General features: G+C 44.9%; 1 protein-coding gene across 3 annotated transcripts in view; it reads right to left on the bottom strand.

The window, feature by feature from the left end:
• celf4 (CUGBP, Elav-like family member 4) overlaps positions 1 to 26,990 on the bottom strand; it is an 86,116-nt gene that overhangs the window by 23,801 nt on the left and 35,325 nt on the right. For all 3 annotated transcript variants that reach the window (XM_035632548.2, XM_035632554.2, XM_035632549.2), the window contains exon 3: positions 757 to 805. In XM_035632548.2, the coding sequence (XP_035488441.1) occupies positions 757 to 805 (49 nt within the window). The remainder of the gene's footprint in view (positions 1 to 756; positions 806 to 26,990) is intronic.

Below are 26,990 nucleotides of genomic sequence, written 5' to 3'. Positions count from 1 at the left end.
TGAAGAATCACTCCGGTGCCAATTATATTAACAACTGCAAAGTTCGAAAGACTCCAGCCAAAAACGGTTAAAGTACATCAATCTTCTCTTGTACAGTCCATTGATTGGTGTCAGGAGCGGGTCACTACATGTCTAGACGTTGAAAATCAGCTTTACGCTGTCTTAGTTGTCAATACGGCACCACACACACACACACACACACACACACACACACACACACAAACACACACACACACACACACACACACACACACACACACACACACACACACACACACACACACACACACACACACACACACACACACACACACACACACACACACACACACACACACACACACACACACACACACACACACACACACACACACACACACACACACACACACACACACGCGCACACACACACACAAGAAATACTACAGTGGACAGGCTACAACATTTTTACTCACACACATCAGTCTTTTAAATTCATTAAGTTGATAGGAACTTTACGTCTCTAGTCAAATAGGACTTGCTTTTTTGCAGTTATTAAAGAAATGGTGACCTGTTTTCACCAGACATAACATAACATAACATGTTGTGGATACTGGAGAGTCTGGCCAAGCTGCCAGTTTATGTTGAGGTACAGGGCATCGTCTGATGGGACAGATAATGGTGCGGCTGACATGTATAGGGCAGCAAGTCTGTAGGGCTAGAATGCAGAAAGGAAAGTAGAAGGAAAGTAAAGGAGGAAGAAAGGTCATACAGTACCTCCTCGGCTCTCGCTGTCTGCTGGCTTCACCTGGATTGGTCTATTCATCTGTGACGGAGACAGGAAGAGGGGCAAAGAGAGGACAAATAATCGGGGGAAAAAAGAAGGAAAGAGAAGAAAACAAGAGACGGAGAAACCAGTTAGCATCAAGTACTCCTAATGTCACATGCTTTTACCCTCCTCCTCCCCCTCTAAAATAACTTTTTCAGATTCACTCAGCCAAATTGCGGGTAAAGTGTATTGAAAATCTCCAGAGCAGTAGCACTTATAGCCATTGGGGGGATCGCTGGTTGGGAACATGGGCTGGAAATATTATTTGATCTGAGATGAAAGGAGAGAGAAGGGTTGGAAAGGAGGATAGGCAGAGGGACGGAGGGAACGACGGATGGAGGGATGGTGGAGAGGTAACTCTGGGTCAGCAGAGCTCCCGCGACTGTGTATCATCGCTGAGGCTGCTTCTGGATGCTATCATGATTCATGATGTGGTTTATGTGCATGAGATATACTGTGGACACACACACACACACACACACACACACACACACACACAGTATCTTGTGTGACTTCAAACTCAACGACAAAATGTTCTCACATAATTTTCTCTCTCACTTCCCACGCAAGGTTGTACAGACTAGGGCACGCACGCACGCACACATGCATGTACACACGCACGCACGCACGCACATACACACACACACACACACACACACACGCACACATAAACATACACACACAGGCACGCACCCTCCCCCAGTGTGTCGGCCGAGGCCCTCCTTTCATTTCACTGCTGCATGTCAAACCTTCCCTCTCCACCTCTCCACTCTGCTAAACGTTCTGCGCCAATCAATTTTTAATAATGCCAATCGCCACGCTGCCCGGAGGAATGGAGGGGGAGCAGTGGGGTTGGGTGTGCGTGTGCGTGTGTGTGTGTGTGTGTGTGTGTGTGTGTGAGTGTGTGTGTGTGCGCAGAGGAGGGGCGTGGGTGGTGCTGGGGGGGTTGAGGAGGGGAGAAAGCTGAGGGTGAGGAGGGAGGAGGGAAAGGTCAAGGTTCCGTGTGATGCAGCATGATTGTTTTGCTAAATGTCATTAAATCCTTTATTTTGCGTTTGCTGACACAGTCATCATCTTAATGAATCTCGCTGCTCTCAGACGATTCACCAAAGGCAAAAAACCTTTGAGCGCGAGGGCACGATGTCGCGACACAAACACAATTAACAAACACTCGGACCTTCACCCTCTTCCGGAGCTTTTTTCTGCTGCTAATATTAAATCTCATAATTCTCCATAACACATATTTAAAGTGGAGTTAGCCATTCCGGGCTCTCCCTCATCTCCTCCCTCTCTTGGGCAGCCAAGAGAACCCTACTAATGTTTTTAATGTGGTGTGATGCATTATTTATCAGACCGGCTGTTGATATGGAAAAACGATGAGAGCGGATGAAGAAAATGGGGAGTAGAAGAAAGGGAGTTAAAAATTTGTAAAAAAAAAAAAAAGAGGGAGTGAAAGAAGAGAAAAAAAGAAGAAAAAGAAGCATGTGAATCCAAAAAAAAATTGGATATGGAAAAGAGAGTGACCATAAGAAGGGTAAAATCAAACAGGGCGAGAAAGAAGAGAAACTAATTGGAAAAAGTAAAAAAAAAAAAAGGGAAGGGGGTTGATTGAGGAGAGAGAAATGTGGTAATAAAGAGGAAGAGGGGAGAGGAGAGACACAGCGGAGGAATGAGGAAAAGAGGACATGGGGGGAGACGAGGACATAGATCAGAGTATGGGACAAGGTCAACCCAGGGCTCCCAGGGGGCCTATAAGCCTGCATACATATGAGCGCTTTTACCGTGACCCATACAAATGGTCCGGCCTCAATCTGACCTAATTGTGTTCCACCTCCACTGGTTTTTTATATGCCAGCACTGGTATTAACCTGCACGATGTATAATGGCACCGGCTCCCCGAGGTTCCGTGTAATTCTCCTGGATTTTAATCTCCGCACGGAGATTTTAGGGACTGTGCGAACATTTTTTGTGTGAGAATGAAGGGGGGGGGGGAATAAACTTTATGTTTTACATTTTAAACGTTATCAGTAAAAACCGCGTCACCCTCCCCCTTTAAAATCTTGAAACATTATAACAGTGCTGCCGTTGTCCACTGCACACGACAGAACTCCCCTCTGTGATCCACGGTGCATGTAATACGTCATCTTGTGGATGTACAGTAACTATGGAACAGGATATTAGACTGTCCTCCCATCAGCAAACTACAATTCTCCTTAGTCTCCTCTCCTCCAATAAGTTTAGCTGTTTTCAGCAGTGAGGTACTTTTTAAATGATGCTGCAATTCTTGATTTTTGTTTTTTTATATTCCCTCCTAATATCTAGACACCAGTGAAGAAACCTCACATATAAACCTGTGAATCCCTGAGTTTGTCAATACTACATGTAAAATGTCCCGTCAAAATCTTTTAGACACAGTTCAAAATAATGTCAAGTGTGGTTAAACCATAATTTAAGTTACGGAAAGCTGGGCGCAGTTTCATGTGCTGACTATCAGTGGCCTCCATTATCCCGGGCACATTTTCATCACCCTGCTCATAACAGGGTGAGTTAGCACCAGCTCACTGGACAACCGATCCCAAAGCAGTTGTCAAAACCAGACGCCGACTAGCACGGATAGTTCCCCGAGGAGGTCCGGGGTGGAGCTGGCCAAAGCCAGATGGCAGCATTGAGCAGCAGAAGCTATACAATGCTACAGACAGTACGACAAGCTCTCTTTAGCCCACTGCGAGTATGAAACTAGAATCCCATCTGCATTCACACAAAAGACGCAGACCTGCTTACGAACACACGGGTTAGGGTTACTCTAACCCCGCACGACGAGACGTGCACACACGGGCTTGGCTCGTGCGCAGACATGCAACATCCCAAATATATGGCATCATATGCGTCCAAGCATTCACGGAAACATTGTAGCAAATAAGTACGCGCACAATGGATATGTAAATGTATCCTTGTGAGACAACATGTGCAGTAAATTGGCTCATCTCTCGGCGTGCACTCGTCTAATGCCTCGCACGGAGCACGCTCCCCCACCCATCAGCCTCCAGAAGACGACCGTCTATTCATCCACACGCATGCATTTAAGAGCAGAGGCGAGACACACACACACACACACACACACACACACACACACACACACGCACGCGCGCACGCGCACACACATACACACTGGCTAAGCTCCATTGTTGCTGAAAGTCCACCTCAGCAGCCTTGTGTTGGAGTGGCCTTGGTGTACCACATGATCGACAGCTCAAAAAGAACTGCAGCTACACAAACGCATACACACACACACACACACACGCACAGGCGTGCACGCGCTCTCGCTACACTTCTCTGTTGATTATGTAACTCAATGACAGCGCTCTGCCTCAGTGCTGCCATAGATTCCCTGCTAACTAGAAGCTGAGGGAATTCATGCAGTCTGCATGCACTCAGCGCTGTACCAAACTGGTGAGTCATTCTTCTGAATCAGTCTGGTGCGGCCTGAGTGTCTAGCGAGGCCCACAAGATTAGCTCAAAGGCAGCGTGCGACTATCGTTGGCTTTATTGGATTCTGCCTTGAAATGGGACGAAATTGAAGTCCTTGATCCGAGTTCTGCCGCTCTACGATATTGATTCCACCGCGTACAAACCGCAAGAATACAAAGTTGCGGGGAAAAAAAACCGACGTTGCGATGACAACTCTGCGGGATTCCCATCCGCCGAGTTTCTGTGCAGTGCCTCGCTACGTCGAATGTGCCTTAAGATCCAGTTTATTACGAGTCGCTCAAGACGCGGCGCGCGTGCCGGCATCAGAAAACAAGGCACAAGCCGACACATACACACACTCCCATCATCGCCTGTGAAAAAGAATATTGAAAGTATGCTTTACAAAACACGGGAGAGGAAGCAGGATTTTCTCATTTTCACCCTTCTCCGGCAGATGTGTTTTTGAGAGGGAGAGGGGGGGGGGGGGGGGGGGGGGGGGGGGGGAGCAGTGCAGGCCAGGTCATTTCATTATCACAGTGAGAAAGCACTCCATGAAACTCTCCCAGGGAAGCGAGGAAGGCTGCCTTCATCATGCTCCCCCTCCACTATTGTCAAAACTTGCTCTATTTTACATTCTGCAGCTGAAGGCCCCGGTTTTTTTTCTTCCCCTTTCACATTCCAATTGCTTTCATTCTGTCTTCGTCCCATTTGAAGGTTTGAGGTTTTTTTGTGGCGCTCTCTCTTCATACATATATTTACCGATTCTTAAGTGTCACTTCCAGATGTTGAAGTTCCTCCCTTGGCTTTGACTGAACAAAAAATGAAAAGCCTCAACTCTATGCCTCAAAATAACATATTTAGATTTTTTTTTACTTTTAAAGAATCTGCGCAGGAACACTACCAATGGGTCTTAGTGTAACCAAACGCCTGTATTCATACTGTCGAATGAATCACTGGCACTCGACCCAGATCTGCTTCCCAAAGTATCTCAGCAGGCAACACACAACACACTCATCTTGGGATGGAAACACGCCAATGGAAACATTAGCTGAACAAAGTATGGTTACAACCCCGAGGACGCTTTTGGGAAACGGGGGGCCCTGAAACCTTGACAGCGAGATCAGCCGAACAAACTAGAACGTTTGGCTGGCACGTAACAGATTTCGCCGGTGGTCACAAAGAGGAGCAGAGCATATTTTAAAGGCATTGATTTCACATTCGCACATTTCCAGCAGAAAGCTCCTATACAGCACATGTATTCTTTTCACTTCCTTTTTGACTTTTGCATCCTCTGGAGTCACAGCATTTTACAACATGGGTGGCGGAAGGGGCAGCCCACACCCTCCCACCACCACCACCGCTCCACTGCAGACTGCGGAGAGAGGAGCCGTAATGTGACTAATGGAAGTGGCTCGTGTGAAGGGGGGGGGGTTATTTTCCCCATGGCACGAGATGTGTTCATCGGGAGTGAAATTCAGGGCAGTCAGTCAAATAGCATCATCTTACCTCATACTCTGTGATCCTCTCAGCGAGTGCGCGGGCTGATCTCGGTAACAAACCCCGTTGTCCCCCGGCCAAACCAGCCACTCGGCAGACAGAGCTCGTGGGCAACATGCCGACTCGTGTCCTATTCAGAGGTGCCGCGTAGGACACCAGGTACAGTCGACAACCTGTCTCTGCAGCTCTTAATACGTGCTCGACTAAATGTTATATTTTTAACTGACAGCACAACTAAGCTTGCGGAGAAGCTTTTACAAAAAAATTAAATAATGTAACATACTTAACAAAAAACCTCGTATTTATCCGGCAAACAGTTCTGCTCAATTTACAACCACATTAAACAGTGAGGCGGTTTCGCCACCGAGACAAAAAAATCCAAATTATGGAACATTTGAGGCTCGCAGATAAGAGCTTAACCTTTGTGTGGTTGCAAAACACATACTTTCTCTTCTTGACAGTCGGCGTAATTATTCGCTGAAAGCACTGCTGTAATAGCTTAGCTACCTTAATGCACGCTACCTGGAGCTCTATTGTGCTTTTGCCAAAAAACATTATAAGGTCAAAGGAGACAGTAAACAGTGTTTAAGTCATTTCACTTTTAATTTAGGTCACATTCAAGGAGATCGTCCAAGGATGTGCGTTCTGCTCCTCGAACCTTCACAACACTGGTTCACATGACCCTGCTACATTTTTCTTGTGAGATAAGTATAAAGTAGCAAAACTTGAAATAAACTTTTTGCCCTGCTCTGGGGAAAAGAAAATTGTAAAAAAAAAAAGAAGAAGATCTTCAACACTTTCTCTATTATTAGTGTCTTCTTGTTAATTCTGCATTCATTTTAGGTTTTGGTCATTTCAAGATGTTTGCCTATCCATCGTCACCCTGGTGTACAATTCACTTAATTTGCTCCCCATATATCCGTGACTTCTCCGTGCACTATAGTTTGTTTTTTTTTACAGCATTTTCCTTCCCCTGCTGTACTTCGTCCTGACATATGGCCGAAAGCAAACGTCTATCAACATCTGACATCTCACCTTGAACATCTATAGATGTTAAAGGTAAACATATTTAGAGAGATCAATGTCTCTGTATGGGGGGCAAAGAGAGCTATAAAGCAAATTATCTTTTCCCCCCCCTTTTTGTTGCATTCTCCTATCCTTTTATCCCCTTCTCATCTTTACAGACAAACTGAGATGGGCAATCTGTTCCGTGTCAGATCGAAGGACGAGGAGGGTATTTTTTTCTGACGATGGGAGAGTCTGGCCCAGTTGCTTGGGCTGGGATTGAGTGGCAGTCAGGCAGAGTGGACGGGAGCAAAATAAATACTAAGAAGCAGAAGAAAAAAAAAGAAGCATCCAGATGAATTACGAATTGGCACAGACTTTGCTTTCTTTGGCGATTACTAACCGCAGCACTGAGGTGGCTCAAAAGTATAGCGCCGAAACTCGGAACAATGGCACGCATGCAAACGTTTCAATGACTTGTTACACTCTCATTTAGCGCTGACAGGATTGCGATGGCAGAAATGTAAAAACTCTTAATAATAGTGACTTGAAACGAATTTGAACCGCAGAGGCTGTGTGTTAAATCACCTCACACACCGCGAAGAAATACCGGCCTAAAGACAAATTTCCATACTATAGCCCTGAAGCGCTACTCCGAGCAACCGTGTGAATGAACAGCGGCGTCTTCGTGCTCGTCTGCCTGTTTCCATATGCTGCTGCTCGCTCTGTGGTGCCGCTGTCCCAGTAGTGTCTACCGAGATCACTACGTCTCCACAAAGGCAGGTGAGGGGGGGGGGGGGACACACACACAGAGATCATAAAAGGATGCGAGCGCCTCTGTATTCGACCGTCTGATCATCGCTGATCCCTTCATCAACATGGCTTGTACACACTGTTCAGTGTTCAAGCACACACCGAACATGAAGACGGAGAGTGACGCACACACACACACACACACACACGCATCCGAAACCGACACATCCTGGTGCGAGAATATTCATAACAGAATAATCTCAACTCAAAGGCCCCAACTCGTTCGCAGACTCACGCTGCTTTCGCTTCCTGATTCAGGACCATTTCTTCTGCACACTAACGACCGTAGCTCTGAAAATACTTTCTCCAACTTTCTGAAGACCTGTTGTTGAGAGAGTCGTTACAAAACACCGACATTTTAAGAGCCGCAAGTTATCGCACACCCCCACGCCTCCTCTCGTTTGCCTGCAGTTGGTTGAGATCAGCATCGCTTTTTCTCACATCCATTGTTTGATCCGTTTCACACCAGCCCACCTCTTCTTTTTTCCTCCCTCTGCTTTCTCGTTCTTTCACTGGCACGCAGCCGGAACGCTCGCAGTGTGGTGGGATGGCTTTCGAGCAGTTTTGAATGAGAGGTTAAAAATGCAAATGCTCTTTGTGTTTTTCCTTTCTATTCTTGTTCCACGTCTTATTATTTTCCCTCATTATTCTTCCTCCTCTTCTCCAGTGTGGATTTATTGTCAAATGGAGTAAATGAGTGTCAGTGTGAAAACTATTTTTTCCGCTGAAAGTTAATGAATAATACAGTGTTTCCCCTCCCCCCTCGTTTCCCTCCATCTTTCCATTGCTCTGCACGGATAAGAATCAATGTGGGATCAGGGTAGACGGGGTTAACTCTTCCTGCGAATGCTTTAATGGGAATCGACGGCGGAGAATGCCGTTGTCACAATGCAACTGGATTGAATAAAGCACGCCATCTGTACCTTCAAATGCTCTTACCCCGTCAAAACCTGTTATAGCTTCACACTTGCCTTCCGCTGTAGATGGTCCGCACCCTCGCACTAACCTCATGTGCAAATGGGACACACGTACTGATGCGTTCATACAACACACCGCACAGTCAGATTTGAGCATGTATGAATGTTTTATTTTGTTGCTTTTGACATCATGGCGCCTGACTGAACACAGACTGATTATCACACCGCAGCTGGATCCATCACAAAAAGAGGCTTTGCTTATAGAGGGGGCCGCCGGGGTGAGAAACAAATAGACTGCAGAGCGCACGCACGCATGCACGCACGCACGCACGCACGCACGCACGCACGCACGCACGCACGCACGCACGCACGCACGACCCCTTGCGATAGTTACATAATTAGACGTACTGCACCTTGGCAATCAACAACTCTGATGTTGCCATGGGGACTATAGCTTTGACTATAAAAAGGAATGGATCTATATGTGGAGGCGGCCGAGGGTGGAGGTGCGGAGCGAGGCAGTGAGAGGAAAGAAAGAGCAGAAGACGCAGAGAATGAAAAAGTGTGAGAGGATTGGTGCCAGAGAAGTGAAGGTGTCGCTGAGCTCAGGGGCTGCGCAGCTCTCGTGTTATGTGGGAGCATGCGTGCGCCTGTGTGCGTCTAGTGCACGTGTGTGATTAGAAGTGTTCAAATCAAGCACGGGCGTGCGTATGTATGGATGGATGCTCGTGTGTGTGTAAGCTTGAAGGAGGAGGGGGAAAAAGAAAGGGACAAGGACAAAATCTGATAGAGTTGGTCAGTAGGTGAGAGGCAGAAAAAAAAAGAAAAGAGCTGAATGGAGAAGAAGAAGTGTAGAGGACAATTTTCCGTCCCTCCCTCCCTCTAAGCTTACTGCATTTCCTGGGCTTTGCAGCATATAATAAAGATTAGGCCTGACGAGAAAGCCATAAATTCCACTTTTCTCTTTTCGGAGGCGAACATAAATCATGGCTGCTACTGGTGTGCCATCACTGCGTTTTTGCTTTTCACTTATCTAATGAATTAAAAAAAAAAAAAAAAAAAAACAAGTTCAAAAGATGTCATATATTCACAACTGGGCAGACTGCTCTCACTTCCATCCCCCCACAACTGTTGTCCTTTTCTCCAGCGATCATTGAGGTACAGACGATGAGTGGGTTTCCCATAATTGCTGCGGGAGTATTCATGAGCTGCATATCGCTGGACTGTGTGTGTGTGTGTGTGTGTGTGTGTTTGGTGTGTGTGCATGAGAGGAAGAGAGTGAGAGCTGACTTGAAAGGCCTCCGCATATGAAAGATACCTTAAAGCATATGCAGATGTAAATATAGACACAAATACAGCACGGGCAAACACACTTAGGAAAAGCAGCTTCTTTTATGCTCAGATACACACCAAAGTGCCCACATGCTTTCTGGCGTGCGTGCCTGGACACGCGCATGCGCGCACACACACACACACACACACAGACACACACAGACACACACAGACACACACAGACACACACACATCCGCGCACACACACACACACACACACACACACACACACACACACACACACACACACACACACACACACACACACAGACACAGACAAACACACGCGCACACACGCGCGCGCACGGTTAGGGGGTGAGAAGATGGTGTTGTAATGAGCTGTCACTCACAATGGCCTGCCCTTGTATTGGAAAAAGGCAGGAGAGAGACACAGTTATGAAAAACAAAAATGAAAACGTATAGGCCCTTTGTTCAATACTGGTCTCCAGAGAGGACACGCCTGCCTCATCATTTAAAGTTGTTGGAAAGTTGAGAAGGAGTACATGTTCACAGAGCAACTTTTTGTCCCTTGATACTTTTCTGTCTGAGGACAATTATAAAAATGCAGATTTTTTTTACTGACATTCCGTCGCGCCAGCGTACAGGAAACGCTGTTTGCCTTGTTAACACGCAGAACGTCGGAGCCCCGATCAAATCAACATTCTACGCTCATCTCAATTTTCTAACAACTTGAAACGGAAAGCTATGTAAATGGCACCTAATAAATTGGGATTGGTCTGTGTTAGAACCCAGTAGACGTGATGGTGGCGAGCAAGCGTGAGCAGAGCGGCCGTTGGAAGGAATCGTTTGACAGTTTTGCAGCAAGTGCAGACCAGCAGACACTGGTCAGGAAGTCCGTTCTCCAGTGGAAGAACTTGTCCGACGAAAAAACCTCTTGAATAATAAAGATGCTGTAGCCCATTTCATTACATTCGGACAGATAGGCTAGCTTCACCCCCTGTCTGGTCTTGATACTCAGTAAGCTGCTGGCATTAGTTGTATTTACCAGACACACATGTGAGTGGCATTGATCTTCTCTCAGTACGAGAGCGAATCAGCATCCCCCAAAATGTTGCACTATTTCTCCTACCAGTTGAGACTCAGCAGACTATGTTGCATTGATTTTCTTGAATGCCCACCAATGTTTCCTGTCGTTCCGGTGTTTCAGTGTGGGTGGACATTCGTAGCTACTACCGAAAAGATTATATGTGGCCACATGATTTTTTTATTTTTTATGTAACAGGTTTACCATGCAATCAGCTGGAAAACAGCAAAAAAAAAAGACGCGACAATGGTGCAGCCAACTTGCCTCAGGTGCTGGTGAGAAAACATGAATACAATCAAACCCTGAAGACACATGTCTGATCACAGTTCATTCATTTACACTTGGCATTAAAACGTGTTTCAGGCGATGGGATTGCCAACGAACAGGGACTGACCACATTAAAGTACAGGTGTAAAATGCACCCAAGATGCATTTGAGGACGGATTGTGATCCGATCGGCCAAACCAAACCGTGACCACATCCAACACACTTGCAAAAGCAAATGCATTGTCAAACTACATACGACAACTACGTGGGCGGAAATACTAATGGTACATATCTGTTCCCAACCAGCGAAGTAGCAGCAGCTGTTAGCCAGTAAACACATGCATAAATCTGTTGGACTTTTTTTGCCGAATGGCCCTGCTATTTTTCTTCTTCTTCTTGGCAGGGCCAATGTCGGTATGAACGTGGCCTCTACGTGAACGTGGCCTTAGTGAAGAAAGAAAGGAAAGGAAAAAGTGAAAGAGATGCACACATAAGAGAGTGAGTGGGAGGGAAAGTGGCACAGAGGTGTCATGCACGTCCGCAGTGTCCAACTAAAACCCTGCAAGACCTGCTAGGCAATTCATTTACTGCTCCCTCCAAACTCTGAAATGAGGAGATCTAGACAGATACAGTAAGTGAGAGATCAACTCCACACACACACACACACACACACACACACACACACACACACACACACACACACACACACACACACACACACACACACACACACACACACACACACACACACACACACACACACACACACACACACACACACACACACACACACACACACACACACACACACACACACACTGTTCTCTTGCCTGCATATTTCCATCAAGTAATCACTAATAATTCCACACTCCCTGGCTGATTAAATATAGAAAAGGCTGAGAACAGAGGACGTGGAGAGAGGGAGGTGAGTGTCTGTAACAGAGGAACAGAGCCGAGCGAGGGAGAAGAGAGGAGGAGGAGGAGTAAGAAGGAAGTGATACAGTCAGATCTGCCTGTTAGGCTCCGCCAAAGAAACAACAGGGAGTTTTTCAGCAAGACAGCTCCACTGGCTCCCGGCTGGAGCCCAGGTGGGCGATGTGAATGTTCTCTCACTCCCACACACTTAAGAGTCAAAAATATGCACACGCACGTGAGTGGCTGCAGTACACACATTCACACGAGCGCGGGTGTTGGCATGTACTGCACTGACGCCTGGCTGTATTCACACACACACAGAGGGAATACGCAGACACAGTGTCAACAACAAAACACACACTCGTCCTTGTCAAGCGCCGAGGACGCAAAAAAGAAAAAATGTCGGTCTGCCGCTCGTCTTTGTCTTTTATTAATCCTACTCGTTCACATATTCACACTGATGGCTTCAACTATTCAGTGGCCTGTCATGATGTCAACGCTGGCTCCCTATATTATTTCACTTAAGGGAAAAAGCCAACAGGAATTTGAAAAGGACAACAGGTGGCCATGAAAATGGATGTGGCAACTGAAAAACCAAACTGAACTTTCGGTTACCATATGAACTGCAGTTTCCCATAGTTTCTTATTTGACACCGCTTTGCAATGTAGGTAGACTGTATTTCTATCTTTCTCTATTTGTCCTTTTTCATTCACATTCGTTTAATTTGTTATCACCTTTCAAAGAAATACATCTTTCCTCCTGTAAAAATGAAGGTTGAGCATAGGATAAGAGGAAGAGAGTGGAGAAACTATAAGTGTGAGAGCTTTAGCAGCACCAAGTTCATTCCAGGATGGAAGTGAGAGAGAGAGAGAGAGAGAGAGAGAGAGGGGGAGAGAGAGAGAGAGAGGGGGAGGAGTGGGCAATGCGATTTCATTATTGATGGAGGAAAATTTCCTTCAAACTGAACCTGTAAAGCTTCTCCAGGTGTTTCTCCTTCTGAACAGAGGGGGACTGGGACAGGAAGAGGAGGGGAGAGGATGTGAATGAAGAAGTGGCACGGAGAGGGGAGGAAAATGGTGAGATAGCGTTGTCAAAGAGATTTATACTCCTTTTAGCGTTTAGCGTCTAGTTTTGCCCGAGAGGCATTTATTGCCCAAGTTGTTACGCAGTTAAACCTGGGGTCAAAGTGGTCTTGGTCTTTGAATGCATCATAAATGGACATGTAAAAAGGAAGCCGTAGAGAAGGACCATCTAAGTTTTTAATAACACATTATTCTTACAAATTAACAGTTGAATTCATAAGCATTAAAACGCAATATTACTCAGTTTTATACACTCACTTGCTCTGGTGTGACCAGTTGCTTAAAGGGTTATGTTAGCAAACTGTAGAAAGATATTTCTGCACAGCCGATACTGAATGAATCACTGCATTTGTTCGCTTACTGTGTTGCTACTGCTTGTGCAACAGTTACTCGTTTTTTGGCACGTCAGTACACATCTTTTTGTACTTCTCTGATAAGATCATCGAAAATGTTAATTTGTGAAGTAAAGGGAGATTATAAAATTAGCATCATGATGATGAGATTACCTACATCTGCTACCGTAAGGCACCTTAGGCTGTACTCTCGTACCAGACCAAGTAGGGCTGTAGCAGCAGAACCCACGAGGCAATGCAAATGAAAAAACAATGTGTTTTATTGCTTAAAGATTTTGAGCCTTGGTTCCGATTCGCCGGAGGAATGGGGCAAAAACACTGCAGTCTTTTCATACTTATTTCGCCTTGTGAAGTAGACCACTTATATTTAGTCCAGACTGAGCTTAACCACATAAAAAAGTGATAGGAAAAAGAACCCAAGATTAACCGTAGTAGGTGATTCAACCACCCCATAACGATACAACAGGGTAAAGCCGGGGTTTAAAGTTCATATATAAGTCCATGTGGCGTACAGAAATGAAACAGGGCATGTTTTGTTTTTCTTGCGATTTCATTTGAGTTTAAAAAGGTCTAGACAGTCAGTAGTTTACACCGTTGACATGACGAGTCATTTCTTGCTCTATGAGACATTAAACTAATAGATAAAATTAGTTAAAAGAGTGCGTATCATTACAACTCCAAAGATGTGGCAGGCTGCATAGGTATTCCTGCCTTTTCTGAGGGCGCTGCATTTCAATGACCTGAGATACATTTTGATAAAATGCTGAATATTATCTCTATATCAAGGAGCGATACAGTAGCTGTAGACGGCGGACGCTTCGGGTGTGGGGGCTCAAATCAAGTGTTTCATCCACAGCGTGTTTTCAGACCTCCACCTTTAACATCCAGCCACTCTGAAAACTTCCCCTCGGGATATCCCATATGTCAGGGGTAATGTTTTACATTGTATGGGCTAAAGTTAAAGTGCTTATGCAACTCTGCAGTGAAGCTGCTTTTATTTTCATTACCTGTCAGGATAAGTATTATGTCATTCTTATGACAGTGCCGGCCAATATGTCAGCCTCTTTAGGCTGAGTGCATCCATCTGTGTTACTATATATCTGACTGTAATATCTTGCTGGCTGTTGGCCAACTGGATCTCGGTCTGCCAGCTTTGCTACTGTATCTCACTGTATCCCTCCAGCTCTTTCCCCAACCCTAGTGATAGAAAACGCAGATGCTCCAACCGACGTTTTACGTCCTTGGAAATCCAAGAGGAGACCTGACCATTTGTACTCTTCCAAGTATTTCTGCGAGGACCAGAATTCAAAATCGGTCACCAAACGCACACGCTTTTACTTCCAGTGGTTGCAAAGACGTTTAACAAGAAGAAATCTATAAATATCTAAGTGAATACCCGTATGGTGGAGTGCCTGGGAATGCTGAGGCAGAATGACTGATTTCAGACGATAGTTTCTCCCCCAGCGGAGTTGAGAGGACCTACTGGCCCTTGGGAGCAGCCTGTCACAACTTGAGAAACTCCTGCTGGGGCCACTCTGTTGAGGTTTTCAGCCGGCTCCCAGGGGGTCCCCTCCACCACTTACCCGTTGAAACAAAAATCAATGGCTTAATGATCCAAAACAGGAAATAGAATGAGAAAAAAAGAAAGTCCCTAAAACAACAAAATGTCTTTTGGCAAGGGACATTCTGTCCGGGGCCTCCATTTATGTGTGTGTGTGTGTGTGTGTGTGTGTGTGTGTGTGTGTGTGTGCGTTGAAAGAAATTTGCAGGGATGGTAAGTGAGTGTATGTGTGTGTGCGTACATGCACACACACATACACTCACTGAGAGAGTGAGCTTTCCCTAGCTTAGTGGCGCAAAACATATTGATTTATTGATTGCCTGTTCCACCTCTTCGCCATCTCTCGCTCTCTCGCTCTCTCGCTCGCTCCCCCCCCCTTTCTCTGCCTGTTATAAAGGCTCCGGGGACTCGAGACTGCAGTGGGCACTGAAAAAGGGACGTGAGGCTTGAGGAGATGGAAGAGGAGAGAGTCAGAGAGGGAGAGAAAGAGAAAGAGACAGGGAGCCCGAGAGGGACGTCCCATGTGAGAGTTGATCCGGCAGCCTTTTAACCATGGCCCCTACATCATTCAGATTTATGAACTAAGGTCACGACCAAATCAAAACCTTGACCCATCTCTGAGGATGCCGATTTATAAGCACCTTGTAGTGGGCTGCTGGGGACTTGGCAGGGGCTATTCTTCTCCTTGGCCCTGGCTTCCCTGTGGAGAGGAGCCGGATCGGGTCTGGAGGAGAGGCTGGCTGTAATTTGTGATTAGCACAAAGGTTGTGCTTTACGATACCCTACCTCCGGCTTGTGCAACTCCCGGTTCAAAAGAATGTCACCGTCCCACGGCATTTAAAGCTTGCTGTCTCACCAAAGCAGAGCAGAGAGGAGGAGATCAAAGTTCCAGCCCTGCGTACTGGGTCTTTTTTTTTTAAGCTCTGGTGAGTCACATTGGCTGTAGTTATTAGTATTGCTAGCAGGAAACCCTAACTAGCCCAGTTGAAGAGCCTTAAACGGAGCTGGGCAAACATCTAAAAAGAGCAAAAAGGCTCACTGACACATAATGATTGTTGGTTGGGGCATATCTACAAATCCTTAAGATGGGAACATAGTGTGTGTGTGTAGTTGAGTAGCAGTAACAGAAATATATGTGTAGCTAATAGAAACATGTGTCACCATCGATTTGTACCCCCTCCAGTTGCTTGTGACTCTTGGGGGGATGCGTATGACAAGCATCCCCCATGTTAGCCTAATGTCCCTTCCCAAACCCAGTCTCTCCATAAATTATGGACACGGTGAAATATGAGTCCCAGTTTGACAGCCCTTCATTTCCCCGTCCCAGAGAGACCCAGCACAAAGAAACATTTTGCCTGTTTTTCTTTATTGTCCCTCTCGGAACAAGAACAAAGGACGCACCAAGAAATGAACCAAAAAGAATTGCTTCACAGATGTTGAGAAACAGTGAATAATAAAAGAAGAAGAAACAGCAGGAAAGAAAGTGCAAAGTCACAGAGGGGGACAGGGAGACTAAAAGTAAGTCTTTCCATTTTCCCCTCACCAGTTGCCTCCTAGTTGTCATGGCTACTTCTTATCCTGGGGCTGGTCCGCTCCCTCCGGAGGCAGCTGGGAAATAAGGTAGGGGAGGGCCACGGGGACCAAGGCCGTTCTATTCTTAAATACACAGCATCAGGCAAATGCAATTACAAACCCGAGGAGGGCCAGAGTCTAATCTAATAAAGTAGACATGGTCCACGTGGTGAAAGCCTGCCACTCGCCTGAAATGGCACACACAGGCACAGAGCGCTGCGGCCCGCCCCCCCGTGGCACTGTCTGACCCCCCGTCAAGTGCTGGAAGAGACTAGAAGTATGACTTGTATAGGGCGCACAGCGAGAACAGCCATTTTATCTTTAGTTCAAGCACAATGACTGGAACATTTCCTGAGTAATCGGTTGAGTCACTGGGCCTAAACTTTAAAAAAAGAATTCTGTCTCCTCTATGTAAATCCTGTCACTTTCCATATATGGAAAAACCTCCTCAACTGTATTTAACTCACAATTATAGTTTATTGCGACGTTTTTCTCGGTTCCATGCGCTTTGCCACAAGGCTCCTGCGGTAGAGCGCTTGCATGCGATGGTGGGTCAAACAAAAGCTGTCTACTCAGAGGGGTTAAAGAGTCCGGTTGAGTCTTGGACGTCAGCTCATCAGCACCGGCCAACTCACTCCGATTACAAATGAGGGGATCTGATGATGACGGCTGCGGCCAACTTTCTCTAATTAAAATCACAATGGCGGAAAGCGCTGCAGCGCTGACTCGTCTTTGCTGAGGGACACCCACTTTGCCCTTATTAAAGGAAACCTGGAGAGGAAAGGTTAATAGCACATAGCTCTCTGATACAAGTGCTGGTGTAATCCTATTAAACACAGCTTATAATACAGTTGTGGGCCAGTGATTCACACATATATGTCACATAAGCCACACATGTATTTCTTTGTCTCTATATTACTTTCCTGTTACTTCTCAAAAAAACCCAAAAAAACCAACCCAACCCTGCAGATTACATTTTTCGCTGCTTTAAGTTAGTGTTGCGGGAGATTTATGTTCTTATCGTTGCACGATAAAATCAAAGAGCTGGAATACTCTCGCCCGGAGAAAGACGACTTCTCTGCAGTTTCTCATCCAAGCTACGGTGGTTCCGCAGACATTCATGTCAACGGACAGAGTGAGAGTTAAATATGACAAAAATAAATCAGTAGGTGGGAGGGAGGTTAAATTTACGAGTTAGGTGGCTTCAGCTTCATGTGAAGAAGGGACGATAATTGTTATACTCAAGGTGTAAATGGTGCAGCTTAAAGTGAAATACATATCCTTCAGCACAACTTGAGTTGCACTTGTCAGAATTTCATATTTCATATTTAAATAATCAATCTTTTACCACTCAACACTAATCCATATGAGTGCAATAACAATTTTCCTGGATGATATAAAAACACACACAACAAAGAGATGCTACTTGAGCTATCGAAGAGCACGAGGGAGCAGAAAAACCACCGATGAACACACGTTTTCCTTTCTCTCCCTCTCAAGCTATTTCAACGCGTTAGTGCCATGTTATTTCCTTTGCCCACGCGCGGTCTCACGGCGCTGATGTGAAAGCAATAATTTCTGGCTGGTTCGGGCCTCTTCCGAAGTCTAAACTATCCGTCAACTCTCGTGTTGAGTTAGACGAGTAAATGCCGGTCAGGGCGGACTGCTGACGGATAAACAGACACGCGGGGACAGATTTACTGAGCAAGTGTACACTTGTTTCAAACGTGGTCTGCGCCCGGGAGACATGCGCGCTATTTATCAAACAAGCTCACTGGCCCGGAAGAGCGGTGTGCTCGTCATCGCAAAGCCCACCTTGCATGTGATCAGCACATTGTTACTTTCTCCTTCAGGCGAGCGCGTTTAGGATGCATGATCGCAGAAATGAAGAGTAGAGCGGTTGCACACATATTGTGCGTAATTCGATCTACTATGTGTGAGGGCGAGCTGGTGCGGCCTGGTCAGGGGGTGAGGGTGAATTTGGAGTCAAGTGTCCGTTAATTGTCTCACACATTCCTCTGGGAGTCTACTGCCCATTCAGGCCGCAGTTCGGAGGGACGTTCATGAGACGGGAAGGAGGAGCGAACGTGGCCCGCTACGACGCAGTGCAATGGGCACACGCGCAGAGAGAGCCCAGAGGTCCATGGGACGGGGATGAGTGTGCTTCTTTTAACAGGCTGTAACAGCAGCAACCTGACTGAACCAGACTGTTCCACTGATCCCGACTCTGCACTCGATGAGTTATGTAACCATTTCCCTCAACGCTCTCAGGCGTATTTGCTATATTACAGACTTTTTTTTTTTTTTTTTTTCATCACAGACTTCCAACTGATGCCTCTCCAGGCTATTTCTCCATTTGTCTCTCCAGATTTTTTTATTTGGCGAAGATGCCTGTTCGAGTAACCGACCTGAAAGGACATCACCATCATATCCAAACATGGACCTGGTCATCACTGAAGATGACGACGAAAGCTTGGTGGATCTGTTCAGCTTTGGAGTCTTGTGGACCGAAAGGAGTTTGGCCAAAACCCACTCCTCAGTGATGTGTGACGTGTTAGGAAGAAAAAAAGGAAAAGCCTATTGGGTGCCCCCTGACCCCCCTAACCCCCACACTGACCCTCCTGCTCTGTATAAATTGTGTATGTACTGCGTCACCTTCAAGTTCTGAATGTTTAGTGGAGTGCACACAGCAAACCACAGTGCACAGTACATGGTGGCTTAAATTTGCCCAGAGACTCATGGACCGAGCACTATTCATGTGTTGAAAAAAATACTCTCCGATTTCTGGTTTGTTGTGTCGGTTATATTGTGGTCAATGTTATTCAGGAATGTGAGCACAATATAAACAGAGAAACAGGTCTTGAAACTAGTTTTCAACACAAGGCCCCTTTCCACAAGTTCACATAATCAATATAGCACTCTTATATTCTGAATTCATGGTTCAAGAAGCCGGCGAACTTGCAGCATCGCTGCAGCGGTGGGAGCAAATGAAGCCTTGAAGCTCCGACATGGTGCCCCGTCTTTTGATGATTAGCCCACTTATAAACCTTCCGTCTGAATGAAGCGTTGGGACAAACTGTGTTGCTAAGGCCTCTGACGCATTATTAGGACAATCTACCGTTCTACAGGAAGTACAACTGTGTATTGCTTCCAGCGTGGTGAGAAAAGGGCAAGTAACAAAGGAAGACAGACTGGCTGGCCAGGGGGTCAATCTACAGCGAGATAATGACCTAACACCTAATTATAAAAGATGTTGGCTGTGTATGATGGGAAGAGCCGCCCGGTCTACATGCTTTAACCCCACCGAGCTGGTTCGAGATGAACTGGGCAGAAGCTGAAAGTAAAACACACTCATAGGAACTTCTGCAACACTGTGTTGAGATGAACTTTCTGATTTCCTTTGTGGTAGGAACTGGCTACTGTTGAATAAGTCAAAATTCTGATCTTCTTTTGTTCAACAAAAAATGACTCCATGTTTATAAAACTGTTTTTCCAATTGCTTATTACAGCTAGGAAAAAATAAGTGTATTCATATTTTGACCAGCTGTGTCCTTTGGACTTCTCTCTATTGATAGCCAGTCACTCAATTCAAAATTTAATTCCATTTTTATAGCTACATAAACATGTAGTCAGCTGATATTACAAATCCTTTTTTGATAACTAAAGCTCTAGTTATCTTGGGGTTCTTGGTTTTCCCACTTGTATGAGTCCAGTCTGCAGAGATACATACGACACCTGCCTCATTCATGTTTTTTTCTTTTAAAATGTTCTTCCATTTTCCTTCCTGGAAATGTTTAATTTTTGAAGTGCGTAAGACTTTTTGTTGCTCGTTATAAATACAGGACAGTGTGGGCTGAATAAGCGAGGAGTCACATTTAATAACTGCTGGGAGAAAAACCATGATGGGAATTCTTTTGAACGCAAACCCCTCATGATCAAGATGTTCTCCCACAACAACGAGGTCAATGGAGTTTAGCTTACAGGAGCAAAAAATGGTGCGCACGAGTAAAATATATTCCATTTTCCCCTGCAGAGGATTGAAAAATGACAATAGCTGAATAATATTTTACTTATTATTATGACATTGTTGAGAACCAGAGAATTTTTAATAAAGACTACAAAAAATTCACAGGGTATAGAGCTAAGGGACAGAGAGGGAAACAGGAGGAAAGCACTCAAGGGAAAGAGCAAAAGGCACAGAGAGCTCAGGCTGACATGAGATGATACATGCCTGGCAATAAATGAGAAATTAAGGAAGAAGAAAATAGAAATAGCGTTCTTTCTCCCAGATAAAAGTGAGAGGCATTACAAGACTCCGCTGAGTTAGGCTGAGCTTACTTTGAACACATTTGGAGAGATAATATAAAAAAAAAAAATTCCCTTGTCTCGGTCCCTCAATGACAAATGAAAATTAATCAAAGGAGCATTCAAACTTTGGCGAGGGGGAATATTTTGAGGTCTCTGATCTGAAGATGTGCTTGAACAATAAAATTATCCTGTGATTTAATAATTTTTCTGAAGAAGTAACGCAAGACAAAAACAAAAAGGAACCTTAATGAATTTGCACACAGGAGGCCAAACAGACAAAGAGCTCCCAACATGTGGGCCGGATGAACTTGCTCTCTTGGAACCTTGCCTGGGCGAACAAGAGGGGAGGCTTGTAAGGTCTGTGCATCAACACGCCTGGCAGCAGCCCGGTCTCTGCGCCGTAACACATGCAGGCTTTGGCAAGACACGTGGAAATATTGCACGATACGACCCCGACACTTTGCTACTTTTTCTGTATAGCCTACCTTTACTTTTCAGAACCGATCATCAAGTCTGCTCTCGCCCGTTTTTTCACAGCACACTGATGGGAAGCTGCGATATGAGCATTATTGATCACTCAATCATACGAGTATGCTGCGAGAACCTGAAGAACTAATAATATAACCATTAAGGGGCAGATCAGCAGCAAGTGGAGAGCACTGCTAATAAAGTTGTAAAAATGATATGAGAAGAGCACGTTGGTGATAAATCGTATATAAAAATGGACGATGTGACAGCTCCCGAAAAGCGAAGCCAAATCCTCTTGATCGCCCCCTGGTGGCTGAGTGCAGTATAGGTCCTAAACCCCCGCCTCCTCTGTGTTAGTAGATGGGACATCCCAAACTAAAAAGTCAAAGTTAAATAAAATGTTCCCAAAAATGGTTTCTGTTAGTTTTTCCACATTGGTGAATGTTGAGGTCTTTCCCCCTAAGTTTTTTTTTTTTTAATTAGTTATTTCATGCTATAAATAATTCAATGAAACGTCATGATAGACAGTGGAGACTGACTCACGATTGGTCAAGCACATTTATTTGGTCAGCAACTTTAAGTTTCCTCCTACCCTCTCACCTGTCCTACCCCTGCTCCCTTCTCCCACTCCTTTTGTCCCCCCCACATTGGCTCCCCCTGGCCACCCTACCTCTTCCCTCTGCTAATGAGCAGGGTAATTACAATTGGCCCAGGCCAAAGGGAGAGGGGGAGGTGGAGGAGGAGAAGACAAAACAGGGGGAGAGGAGGAGGAGACCCGGCCTAGTCTAGCCTGGTGCTCCAGATAACATTAGTTCTCTCCCCTTTTTCTCCTCTCTCTCTCTCTCTCTCTCTCTCTCTCTCTCTGACACATAGCCCTACGCTTAATTAAACATGCCTCAGAGGGAGGGACAGAGGGAGAGAGGGAGAGAGAGAGAGAGAGGAAGGGAGAGGGAAAAGTGAGGGTGATGCAAATGCGGAGAGAGAGGCTGATAAGAAGCTGGTGATGGAGTGTGAGAGAGGGGGAGGTGGGGAGGATGAGGAGAAAGGTGGGGAGATATGGGGAGCTGGCTGGAAGGGTGTGTGGTTAGTGGGACAGAGAGAGCCATGGAGTTATAGAAGGAGGAGCTGGAGGGGGGGTTCGAAGTGAGGTATGGGATATAAGATATATAGGATGAGGACATATTCAGAAGAAAGAACAAGTGGGGTCTGATTGAGAAGAGGGAGGGGAATGGGACTCGCTACAATAGATGAAAATAATAGCAAAGAGGCTCCCATGAGACGTTGCAGTATCCAACTCAGAGGGGAAAATAAAAAAAATTGCTCATCCTCATTGCTCATCCTCATTTCACAACATAAAGTGAGAGAGAAACATGACAGCAATCTAAAGCCTCGCTAGCGCTGTAGAGCCTGATGAGTTTACAACTCATCAGTTCAAGCGCGTCATGTTTGTGTCACGGAGCGCTGCGTCAAATTGAAGCACACACCAGACACATCCACTGGGTCCAACAAGTCCTCCGAGATTAAATGACAAAAATAAGTTATTTGTCCGCGCCCCAGTCGGCAGGACAACATCTGTGTTTTGGAAGAAGCGAAACAGAAACAGAATCAGTAACAGATAGGAATCTGTTTTAATGATGTGAATATACAGTTGGTTATTAGTTTGGTTAGGTTAAGGCACAGAAATGACATGGTTCGGTTTTGGAAAAGGTTATCATGGGCGCTGATATAGGGGTTTGTGGTAGGATGTAATAATGTACCAATGGACTAATGGACCAAATATGACAAAATAGGCTTCTGGAGATAATGTGCATCACCACTCATTTACACACATTAACCAGCAATGATGTACGAAATGTCACCAGTGTGTGAACTTCCATAGAAAGCAATAGGTTACATGTTCAACCTATTGTACAGCAGTGTGTGTTTCACTGCTAATTTATCTTTCTTGTCTTGTGTAATTTTTTATAAAGCACTTGTGGCATTGTTAAGAAAAGAGCTATATGAATAAGGAGGGGGAAAAAAAATCATCTATCTGAATAAAAATCACCATGCAAGCAGGGCAAAATAATTGCACCAACATTTGGCCTCCCACAATAAATTACAATATAAAATGCAAAAAAATACCTTTCATAAAGAGAATGAGTGACCTATGCTAATTGGTGGGCTTTGCTGTTGTGGATAACAAACCGGGCTAATAATGTCTCAATTATGAATGTGTAATCACATTAAGGGGACAGGAAGACCGGTTTCAACCTGGTAATGATGACATGCAATTAGAGCGCAACTGTTATCTCCAGGATCATATCAATAATTCATCGACACATGCATTCCGTGTTGCCCAAAGATGACATCCCATGATTAACAATTTGACACACGTATGTCTTTCTGTTCTCCAAACGCCGTTAATTGATGCCACATAATTGGGCAGGACTGTTCCTGCAGTTTTTGAGGTGTGAAAGACTTGGAAAAGAAATTTAAAAAAAACTAGCACATGCCAAATAGTTCTGGATTTAATTAAATGAGTATCAGTTGCCAGGGAGTTGTTAATATTTACAAAGGCATAGCCGTCTCTAGTAACGCTATGGAGTCAAATTGAAGCACAGTTGGAATTAAATATTTTTGTGTTTTAGAAAGTCGCATAATGATTATGACAAGCATAACCATACAGTTTATACTCATAGATCTAAATGTCTGGGTTTAATGGGGAAAAACTGTCGATAAAATATCTGAAACTCTCCTACTCAGCCAGAACACAGGTTGTAACCGCACACAACCAGACTCCATTTAAAGGAATTGATTCGCCATGTTTTTGCTCCCAGGGCCTTGTTATGTAAGTTTATCTTTTAAAAACCAACCACAGTTAATGAGTCAACTTCTGTTGTTTAGGGGTGAAATGATTCTTTGCTAAGGCCTTAAGGTATAAAAAAAAAAAGGGAACACAACCATCAAAGAGCCAAAACATTTTCTCCTGCATATAAAAAGACAAAGTCAGCACAGATTCCTCTGAGGAAAAATTGAAACTTTATCAAAGTTTAATTACAGAAACGGCGCGTCGTCATCAAGAGTGAACGGCCAGTCCCAACATCTGGGCTCTCATGCCTAAAGCGTTGCAGCAAGTACGCTGCCACGAGCAACGGCATATTTTCTCTGTTGTCCGCCTCGGTGGTGTCAGAGAGGCAGAGCAAATGACAGCGACTGGCACCATCAGGGTCCTCATCGTGGCACAGAAAAACAGAAAAGACAGCAAGGAGTGAACACATGGAGACGGAGCTTGCATCTTGAGACAGACTCGCACCGTCTGCGTTATTCACTGAGTGACTTAGGAGAGAATTTTCCTTTTAAACTTATTACTTAATAATGAATACAACCCCCTTAAGTCATGATGTAATGAGATCATGAAAAAAAAAAAATCCAAAAGAGGGGGAGAGGGGGACAGTGATGGGGTTGGGACAAGAACGAAAAGAAATGCTGTGTCATTATTGTTGACTCAGCATCCATTGTGTCAACACACCAGAATGATAATGTTCTCACATTGTCCAGTAGAAGCACATAGCCGGGCCAGAACTCACTGTTAGATTACTACTGAGTCACCAGAACCACTGCCTGCCCACAGCTTACAACAAAAGGATTTGTATATCAACGGTTCTGTTAGCAGGATTTTGCAATCACCAATCTGTAGTGGTTAGCTGTTTCCTGTTAAAAAAAAAAAAAAATCCCCTGTAATGGCACAGTTAAAAGTACAACTGTGTGGTTAGTAGGAGAAAAGGCAGTAACCGAGGCTGAGTGGATGGAGAGTGCCATCTGCTGAAGCACACACTTGAAGTATAATAAACTATAATTACCAGAAATATGGGCACAATCTCCCTTTCTGTTCCCGAGTCAGGGCATCGAGTCATGACCAGAAAAGTGTTTTTGCAGAACATTAAGATGTCACAGTGAAGATGACCTTTGACTGTTTGGATATAACTCAATCAACGTTATCCCGTCACTATTTTATCGTCATTAAATTGTGTTGTAATTGACGAGTTATGCCCAAAACTTGTTTGTTTGTGAGGTCACATGACCCCTATCTCCAAACTCTGACCATTAAAATCTAACCAGTCAATTGTTTTTCTGTCCAAAGGAACGTTTGTGTCAGAGGAATTTAAATTCCTTCTAGGCATTCCTGAAATATCACGTTACTCGTGAGAGACGAGAGGTCATGGCGGCCTTGACCTTTGACCACCAAAATCTAATCAGTTTGTCCTTGAGTCCGAGTGAACGTTTGTGCTAAATTATTAGAAATTCCCTCAAGGTGCTCTGAGATTTCACGTTTATGAGAATGGGACGGATGGACAGACAAGCCGAGAACATAATGCCTCCGGCCACTGTCATAAAAATGGCATTAAAACATTATTCGCTCAGAGGGAGGTGAGCTTAAAAAGAGAAGCAGCTCTCTTTGAATTTAAAGAGGCGTCAACACCAGTTTCGTCTTTAAGATGAAAAAAAAAAAAATCTATGCTGGTTACTGAGGGTTGCAGATTTCCTCTTGAACTGACTGAACTGACATTTCTTAGCTGCAGTGCACACTGACTCATTTTCTCATTTTGGACGAGTGCCTAGATTGAGATGCAGTTATTTAGATGTATTGCTAAGTACCAATGTACAGTAGCTCCAATGGGCGAACTTACTCAGCAGCAGATGCCTTTTGTTGACATGATGTTATTATTGGTTAAGTATCTGAGGCAGCTGAAGCATTTCTGCAGCGATAATACCAATTATCAAGCCATCGTGTTTAATGCATCGATGCAGTGCAGATGTTATGTGTCTCCGTAGACGCGGTCTTGCTCTCAGACACCGCCTTGAATTCTGTTTTGTATTTGCGTCACAGAGTCAGCAGTTACATCCTCGTTTGGGATTGACGGAGTTGCTGTTTATCCAGTCAAAGAACCAGTGACAGTGTTTCAAATGGATCACTGGGAAATGCAATTGTAACACAAACACAAAGCCTTCCTACTACCCAAGGTGTCCCCCAAATCAATTCAAAGATAAGCAGGAATCTCAGAGAATAGAATTAAAAAAGGTACTGAGGTGAAGAAGCAGACATTTTAATTATTAGTGTGCAGAGAGAGCCACTCGCAGCAGCCATTAAAGGAGAAAGTATACACTTGGTAGCCTACTACTAAGTGCTCCTGCAAGAGCCATGTCAAACTTTGAAGTCCTTTACTGCCCAGGAATATGTGTTACTGTAAGGTAAATTAATTATTGGTTGGACTGGATCCTTGCCAAAGACAACCTTGCTGTGGAACATGATTGTTAATTAGGTCTAGATGTGCTTAAGGGCTAACAAAACTACACATGCACCACATCTCCAGCATCCAGCTGAGAACACGCCACTGCTACTACAACCTTATCGTTGCTTTCTTTACAGACCCAAATCTTTGACTAACTGCTGCAAAAGGGTCTGCCCTTTAGCATCAAAGGCAGTAAATGCATGCCTCAGTTTAGCCATCTTTCATAAAATGCCAATGTTCTGCTTTGCTGCCGGCGGGGAGCTCATTTGTCTGCTTAATTTCACAGGTGCCCTTAACACACCGAT

This window comes from Scophthalmus maximus, chromosome 6 (assembly GCF_022379125.1).
Source record: "Scophthalmus maximus strain ysfricsl-2021 chromosome 6, ASM2237912v1, whole genome shotgun sequence".
Classification (NCBI taxonomy): Eukaryota; Metazoa; Chordata; class Actinopteri; order Pleuronectiformes; family Scophthalmidae; genus Scophthalmus; species Scophthalmus maximus.
Note: the sequence above shows the minus strand (reverse complement) of the source record. Positions and strands in the feature narration are given on the sequence as shown.